At 42.7% G+C, this 8,505-nt stretch overlaps 1 protein-coding gene across 3 annotated transcripts in view; it reads right to left on the bottom strand.

Moving 5' to 3' along the window:
* Positions 1–8,505, bottom strand: part of ATP2B1 (ATPase plasma membrane Ca2+ transporting 1) — a 137,647-nt gene that overhangs the window by 63,923 nt on the left and 65,219 nt on the right. For all 3 annotated transcript variants that reach the window (XM_018556728.1, XM_018556727.1, XM_018556729.1), the window contains exons 4-5: positions 3,526–3,777; positions 3,320–3,445 (exon numbers count right to left, since the gene is read on the bottom strand). In XM_018556728.1, the coding sequence (XP_018412230.1) occupies positions 3,320–3,445; positions 3,526–3,777 (378 nt within the window). The remainder of the gene's footprint in view (positions 1–3,319; positions 3,446–3,525; positions 3,778–8,505) is intronic.

An 8,505-nucleotide genomic window follows, 5' to 3' on the forward strand; every position in this document is an offset into this window, starting at 1 on the left:
GGGGGCTTCATGGAAATATTAGGGGTCTAAACACTCCTGATATTTCCCTTTTAAAATGGAAAGATTGAGGACACAGAGTCCCCAATCTCTTTTTCTGCACCCCCTGTTATAAATGAACAGGAATCCTCTATACTGCGTGTTCCTATTCACTCACAACATGAGAACATAATTTGTTTACTATATCCACAATCATGAATGAACAGGAGGTGATGTAGATCACTTCCCATTCATTCTTAATTGGAGCATATAGTAAACATGCTATGCCCTCAATTATTTACAAACACTCAGAGATCACCGAGTGTTTGTACTCACTCTCCCTTCTGACACGCTGTCACAGGAGGCTGAGCCAGCGATAATACAGATCGATCTGACAGCTGACTCCTCCCCCACACCGCCGGCCTCCTGTGACAGTGCTGGCCGTCTCCGCCCCACAGCCCCTCACCTGATCTGTGACAGGAGGCTGAGCAAGGAGGCTGAGCAGTGCGGGGGAGAAGAGACGTCGGCCGCTCACAGCCGCCTGTGCGAGTTTCACAGAAGTGCCCAGCGGGGAGGAGAGACAGCAGAGATGGACCGCTAGATCGACAGAAAAATTGCACTTTTGGCATTTTGCCAAAAGTGCCATTTTCTGCCGACATGTTTTGTTGGCCGATATATCGGTGCATCCCTAATATGGACATGTGTCCGTTTACATTCCATTACCTCCACCCTAATATGGACATGTGTCCGTTTACATTCCATTACCTCCAATCAGTCACAAATGGGTCCAACAAAACGGGACTCTTTCTGGACTTTGTTTCCTTTTCTGGACCTAGACAGTCAAGGGTAATCGGATGTAAATGGACACATATGTATGCAATAAGAGCTGTATACTTCAGCTAGGGCAACTTGGAATTTGCAAGGCTTCCTTTCCTCGGTTCCCCTCTGCCCTGCATGGGCAAGGCAAAGGATTACTTTGAGGGCTTGTAAACACTTGCCTTGGTAATATCACCATATGGCTAGTAATTGCTGGGTGACAGCAGAGCCACGTTGCCTTGCGTTTTAGAACACAAGGCTTGGTTTTTTTTCCCTTAACTTTAGTGTACAGTACCATTGTGTCTGCCTGGCAGCCCATACATTACACTGCGGTGCTGTGACCTCCAGTGGGAAGTGTAAAAAAGTAGGTATGTCCACAATTTACCACAGCTCACCACGCATCACACCCACATTGTGATGTGAACAGGGCATATAGAAAACTATTTTTGATGTGCCCAACCAGTGACTGACATTGGTTCAGTGCGGAAATGCAAGTCACCGCTGTAAATGTGAACAGGCCCTAAGAAAGTTTTTAAATTTGATTTTGCATTTTGCTTACCGGCCTTTAAAAAAACAGGTAAAAAAAAACAAAAAACAATTCCATGAATATGGAAACAAAAATGAAGTCTCATTATTTTAGCTATAGCCTCCTGGAAGACCACCTCCTCAAACTTTAAAAAAAAAAAAAAAGGACTAAAGCTGAAAAGTATATCAATGAGAAACTAACAGCCAACCTAAAGGACACAAATGAAAAATTCCTATATGCAGCTGACTACCCCCAAATAACTTCTGTCCAACCATGTGAATAGACAACTCCCTACCCCCCTTACCCCCCACCATATCAACCCCTCTCCTAAAATTCTTCCCTTCCCTAATTCCCACCCTTACCTAACCCCAATGCCCTACACACCTTTTTGATGGGGCAACACCTAATGTCCCTTCCAGTGTACCTCCCGTAGCCCAACTTAGTATAAAGTGGCCCTTCCAAGTCAATCTAACCACCTTACACCTGCTCCCTCGCCTAAGCAATACTACTCTCAAATGTTGAACTATACAACCCACTAAATATAATGGTATGCATATGTCTGCACAATGTTATTATATCTCCTCTCTGGACTGGTCAACTATATACTCTTTAAAATTCAATGAAAACAAAACTTTTGTAAAAGAACCATAGCCTCAAAATATTACGTATATATTATCAAAAGTGTGTGCTCTAGAACTGGCAAGGTTGGGGATATTACAAACAATGCTAAAGTGTCTTAGCAGGCAGTATGTGCAGGAGAGGAGTGTTAGCAGCATCAGTGGGGGAACTACGTAAAGGAGAAGAGTTTGGAGGGTATGACAGCAGGCATGTGTATGAGAAGAGTGCAAAGGATGACCGGGGCAATAGGTGCAGGATGGAAGTGCAGGGAGTAGGATGGTGGGCAGGACAGTTAACCCTATGGCTCAGAAATGGTGGTTACTGATCTGTCCATAACTAGCTACAAAAATAAAAAGCAAAAATATGGCCAAAGTCACGGAGGGAAATAACAGTTCAGGAGGTATGCCAAATAATACATTTGGACCCAATCTCATAACTGATCAATAGTAAAGCAGGAGCATAGAAGATGTGATCCTAAACAAACCTGGATTTACAGAGAAGGCTTACGGTGATGGTGGCAGTGGTGGTGATGTGTGTATGTGGACGGGGGGATGCGGTAGGGCTCTGTTGCAGAGGAATGTTTAAGCAGGAAATGGGGCAGCGAAGTGGAGATTAAAATCGGACCAAAAAGTCAGTGGAGATTAGACTATTTGGTGTATTGAATAAATGTGATGAGTTCCATGCACATTCCCTGGGTACTCGAGCACATGGGCTGGAAATAAGGGATTAAAGGGTTAACATGTATTCTGGCGGACTTATCACTGAGGAGCTAACGAACAAACACTGCAGATTGCTTACCGATATGGTGACTCGCTCTACTAGTGTAAAAAAGTGGCTAGAGAACTCCGTGTAGCAGAGGGGCCATCTCAATGCTGGCATGGATACAGTTAAAGTGAGATGTGTGTGCTGGGGGCAGGATACGGAGGAGTGATCAATGAGTGTCAAACTGCACACATTTCTGCACTGCAGACTCTCACTTTGCAGGGGAGTAGGCATTACACTACATAGGATGCTGCTTAGCTGAGCTTCACTTTCAGTAATGAACCTCCAGACTGTCTGGGCTTAGTGACCTATGTCTTTTGGAAGGACAGACACTGGTTAATATGCAGTTTGTGTGGTGGGGCAGTGGAAACTGCACAGTGGAGTCTGTGGAGGGAAATTGGCGATTGTGTGTGCTGGGCGTTGGATCTCACTGGGCAAAGACCAATTTGTGTGCTAGCTGTGGGATCTCACAAGCAAAAGGCCAATGTGTGTGCTGCTGATCTCATAGCTAGAGCATGCTTTGCTCAGCTACATTTAAGACTAGAGGCAGCATCCAATGACAAAGTGAAAGCAGAACTTTTGCATTAACACGTTATTGAACAAATGGCAAAGGAAACCAACCAGATAGCAGTAGAGGGTCTTTTTCCTGATTTTTCTTAACCTGGTCAGATTCTCCAGTTAATGAACTTTCATCAATTTTAAGATCATTTCCCTGAATAAGTACTCCATCAGCGGGCAACAGATCACCTAAAACAGAGAACATCCGTCAAAAGCTGTACAAGTAATTGGTAAGATTTTCCATGGCTTTGATGATGATGCAAAATTACCATATTTTATTTGTGCAATGTCTCCAACAACTATATCGGCCACAGGTATTTGGATAACTTGCCCTCCACGGACAACTGTAAATTTCTGCTCTTGTTCAATTCGGTTCTGCAACCCTCGGAACTGTTTCTCTTTACTCCAGTCATTAAAAGCTGTTACTAACACCACACATACAACAGATAGAAGGATAGCAGCTCCTTCAATCCAGCCTGCCTCCCCTTCTTCCTCTTCTGCAGCACTGGCTTCTCCACACACTGGAAAATAAAAAACAGAAAATGGTAACAACTCAACATGAGTAATATTGGGGGGGGGGATACTTTGTCACTGAACAGGAATAGAGGCGACATTTTCCAATGGGATACCTGTTCAAAGCATAAGTGTCCAAAAGGGGAAATACCCTTGCTGTGTAGAAATTCCCTCTTACTTTCTTTTGAGTCTTCAGGACAGGAAGAAAAGGCAAAGTCCCGCCAACAGGATGCTTGGCAAAAAATACTCACACTGGGTGTTTACCCTTTCCCCACTAGCGGCACCGGAGGGAGCGGAGCCGCATAAGCCCATGCCTCCTCTATAGCGCCTGTCACAGGCAGAGTGATACCAAATGCACTCCGCCTGTGAGGAATCGATAGTGAAAGTGAGCTTCGCTTATTCTGGCCAGCGATTGGTTAGCAAATTGCTTTTGGAAAGGTACGGCACCCCTGATCACCATATTTTTCTACATGAAAAATTGTGGATTGCTGTACATTAAAAAAAAAAAAAAAAATCAAAATAATACCTACCCCGAAAATAAGACCTAGTGTGTTTTGTTTGAGGCAAAAAAAATATAAGACAGCGTCTTATTTTCGGGGAAACACTATGTATGTATAAATATTTTTTTTTGTCATACATACATTTTAGCTAAAAGCACAATCAAAGGTTCTAAGCTGCATTTGCACTTGCAAATTGGGCTGATTGAGTGGGTCTCACAAATTGCTGCATGACACTCATGCAAACAGCTGCATTCTTATAGAGCAATACAACACAGAAGCAACAAAAGAAAAAAAAAAAAAAAAAAAAAACTGTACCCCTTACAGAAAAAATACATGGACTGCCTAAAAATATCTGGGCACCTTTCCACCCATCATTAATAGTAAGTTTAAAGATTAGAAAAAAATGTAGGGAAGAAAAAAAAAAAATAAATATACGTCCTTGGCTTGTGCTGGTTGTGCTTAGGCTAGAGTAACATCAGCAGCAGCATTCCAGGTCACAAAAAAAAATCTGCAATAATTTAAATCCACTTACCCCATGTTTATATGCAGTTTCTTACTACCTACCTTCTAAGCAATGGATAGTTTTAAATACAAGAAAAATATTTTGGTAATATAAAATTACATTATAAAATATTTAAAAAAATTATCTAGGGTTTATTGGTACCACATAAAAAAAAGCTCATCCCTAGGACAGTGGAGGGTGAAAAGTAACTGTTTGCAGTTGAACTATGTATAGATCTTGAATATTATAAGGACTATGAATAGTCAGTGGCTAAGAGAGGTACCCATTTTACATGGGGTGGTTTGAGAACTTCCGCTATTAAATTTGTGTTTGTTATTTATGTTGTGATGTAATAAAATCAGATTATACATGTGTTGGCACCTAAAAAAAACTTAGTTTCCATAAAATAGTTTTTTGATTCATGTTTAATGGGATGTGGTGCCTAGATCATCTACCAACCCAACCTTTATTGATATTAGCCCTTTTCACGTTATATTGAGTTGCAGCAAAACTCTGGCAGCCTGAGGCTAGGTTTATACCTAGGCGACACCTCACCGCGTGGCAATCGTGCACGATAACGCACAGTCATGAGTCGCCAAGGCGTGAAACGATCGCGCTGGGGATGCCATTATTTTCTAATGGTAACCCCAGCCACGCTGGGCGGATCGCATTGTTTCCCAATGCATTTCTGCCCGTGCTTCCAAACACGATCGCTGCTAAAACAGCCACACGTCATGTATCGCAAAAAAAGGTACTTGTACCTTTTTCTGCATTTGCCGTGCGGATGTCACCCCATTGAAATCAATGGGGCCGCGCGGCAATTGCTGCCTGCATTGTACAGGACTGCGCAATCCCGGGATGTAAATGCCCAGAAGTTTCTACGGCCCGCTTCACAAGGGGCAGAGAGCTGTAAAATATGAATTTAACTTCCTGCACCTATGAGCCATAGGCATTTACGTACAGCCACAGGGATTAGCCTGTACAAATCAATGATAGCCTGCCAGACTTTATATTCATACAGGTGCTCAAGACTACCTGTATGGATATAAATGCTTGGATGTGCATACAGCTGCACAATCGGTCAGAATGTAATTGATTTGTACAGGCTGCTGACCATGGATGTACACAAATACCTGTGACACCTGATCGTATAAGCATGTACTTTCTTCACACTGTACAGTGCTCTGCACCAATGGGACTGAGGCCTTAGAACATGCTAGGTGTTTACATTACAGGGCTGCCAAAGTTTTGCAGTTATAAAAAGTAATCTGTCTGCGTCTGGGGACAATCCTCTATCCCAAACCACAGGTAATCACTCCATGTACGATTACATGCTGACAGATGCGTCTGCTGACGGTATATTAACTTGAACTGGCATAGCAACTGCATCTGAATGGACACCTGGGATTCCTACAGTGAAAATCCATAGGTTCTTCCCGCAGGAATTCCCAGCAGCAACCTAAAGCCCCATGTAAATGGGGCCTTAATGTCTACAGTCTGGGAACAGTTGCACTTAAAGTGTAAAGTGATTTTCACTTTGCTAGCAAAGGGTCACAGGCCAATTAAAAAACAAAAAAAAACCCAGACTTCAACAGACAAGACAATTTATCTTGTAAAGTATTTTCCTATGTAATTATGCATGGAGTTCCCACACGATAGCTACAAAATATACAGCCTCTCCACCACCAACTTTCTGCCCGATGCAACCAAATAAGCCCACCTCCGCTACACACATAGGGTATATACACCAAATGTATTCACCCCACCCCAAACATGTATACATTAAATTTCTAACCACATCACCATTGCAGCGATTTAAACCCCTTCTAATCCCACCACCTCATTGCAGCCACATAAACAAAGCTCACATGTAGTGTACCCCTCATCATCCACCCCCTCCCCCTCGCAAAAAAACAGCATCCACATGTGGGTTGTTCACGTCATGCCTTACCATGGATATGCAAGGCAATAATCTTTAAGAGCTTACACCTACGTATGATCAAAAGTACAATCTGCAGCATTCTGTGAGCCTCTGGGAAGAGGACCTGGCATACTCAGTGCTCTATATTATGTGACTGAAAGCTTTAGGACAGTGCAAAAGAGGACAGCAGTTTGGAAAGAGTTGATCATTTGAAGGGAAGGTCCGTACACAAAAATTTCAGGGAATGACATCATAAAGCCAGGGTTCTTTTTCAGTCACCATGACAACTGATAATTTTTCTATTCCTGATCACTTATGTGTGTAGGCTTACTTTTACTTCAAATGCCCCCTACAATGGGAAATATTTGTTTGTTGCAAATATTTTAACAGTTGTGCAAAAAAAAAATATGCTCTCTTTGAATTCTATGGTTTTATGTCAAGACATAATAAAAATCTTAGAATTCGGTAAATACAACCTCACATTATATTATTACTATTATTATAATTATATTACACCAGGTCATTATTTTACAAACAAAACCAACCTGGAGAAACCATGTGTGAAAAACTAAGTACACCTTAGTATTCCAGAGCTTGTAGAACCACCTTTAGCAGCAATAACTTCAAGTAATTGTTTTCTCTTACATTGTTGTGGAGGAATTTTGACTCGCTCTTTAGAAAAAGTTGATTCACCTAATTTAGGTTTGCAGACATTTGTTTATGCACAACTTTAAGGTCTTGGTAACAGCATTTCAATCGGGTTTAGGACAGCACTTTTACTGGGCCATTGTAACACCTTGATTCTTTTCTTTGTAGATTTGCTGGTGAGCTTGTGATCATTTTCCTGTTACATGACCCAATTCCAGCCAAGCTTTAGCTGTTGGACAGATGACCTCACATTTGACTCTAGAAGGCTGCCCTGCTCTTTTCAGAAAAAGGAAAAAAAAAAAAAACTCACCTGGCAACCCTTCAAAACAAACCGTATGTGTTTAGTCATTTCAATTGTATCATCATGAACTTTAACTCCGACTCTAAAGGCCTCAGTTAGCATGTTAAATGTTAGAGATTTTTTGTACTTTGTCGGAGCCTGACCATGTGGTAAATTTGCTGAGACTGTTTAGAATGTTTTCCACTTGCGAATAATCTTCCTCAATGGCCTCACAACCAAGATTGATGGGCAGCAACAATTGCTTCTCTATGATCATTGATCTTTCCTCCTCGGCATTGTATTAGGACCCATCCACACCAGTCTCAGTGCGTTCCGGCCCGATTCTGGCCGGAATGCACTGCCTCGCATTGCAGCCGGCTCACTTTTGCGTGGCGGGCCATTGAAGCGGATGGCACTGTAGCCACACCCTCCGGCCACAATGCGATCGCCCGCACAGGATGACAAGGCACATTGAGCCTGCGGTCCGGTGCGATCAAAATGCTGCAAGCACTATTTTGAACACACCGGACCGCATGCTCAATGTGCCTGGTCATCCCGTGCGGCTGACACGCCCCCATTCTGCCCCACTAAAAAGTGAGCCGGCTGCAATACGAGGCAGTGCATTCCAGCCAGAATCGGGCCGGAACGCACTGCAACTGGTGTGAACGTGCCCTTAAAAATATTATAACACACCTGAATGCTCCAGACCAGCAAACGGTTGAAACTTTGTTTTTTCTAGAAGTGGTCACACTTGCTGATCAATTAATCAAGGGCATTTAATTAGCAGCACCTGGCTGCAACTCGGCCTCTCAATCCCTATGGAAGCAGTAAGCGTGTACTTAGTTTTTCACACATCACTTCCAGTTTTACTGTTTTAAAACATAG

Source organism: Nanorana parkeri, unplaced genomic scaffold, assembly GCF_000935625.1.
Source record: "Nanorana parkeri isolate BGI_ZX_2015 unplaced genomic scaffold, ASM93562v1 scaffold250, whole genome shotgun sequence".
Classification (NCBI taxonomy): domain Eukaryota; kingdom Metazoa; phylum Chordata; class Amphibia; order Anura; family Dicroglossidae; genus Nanorana; species Nanorana parkeri.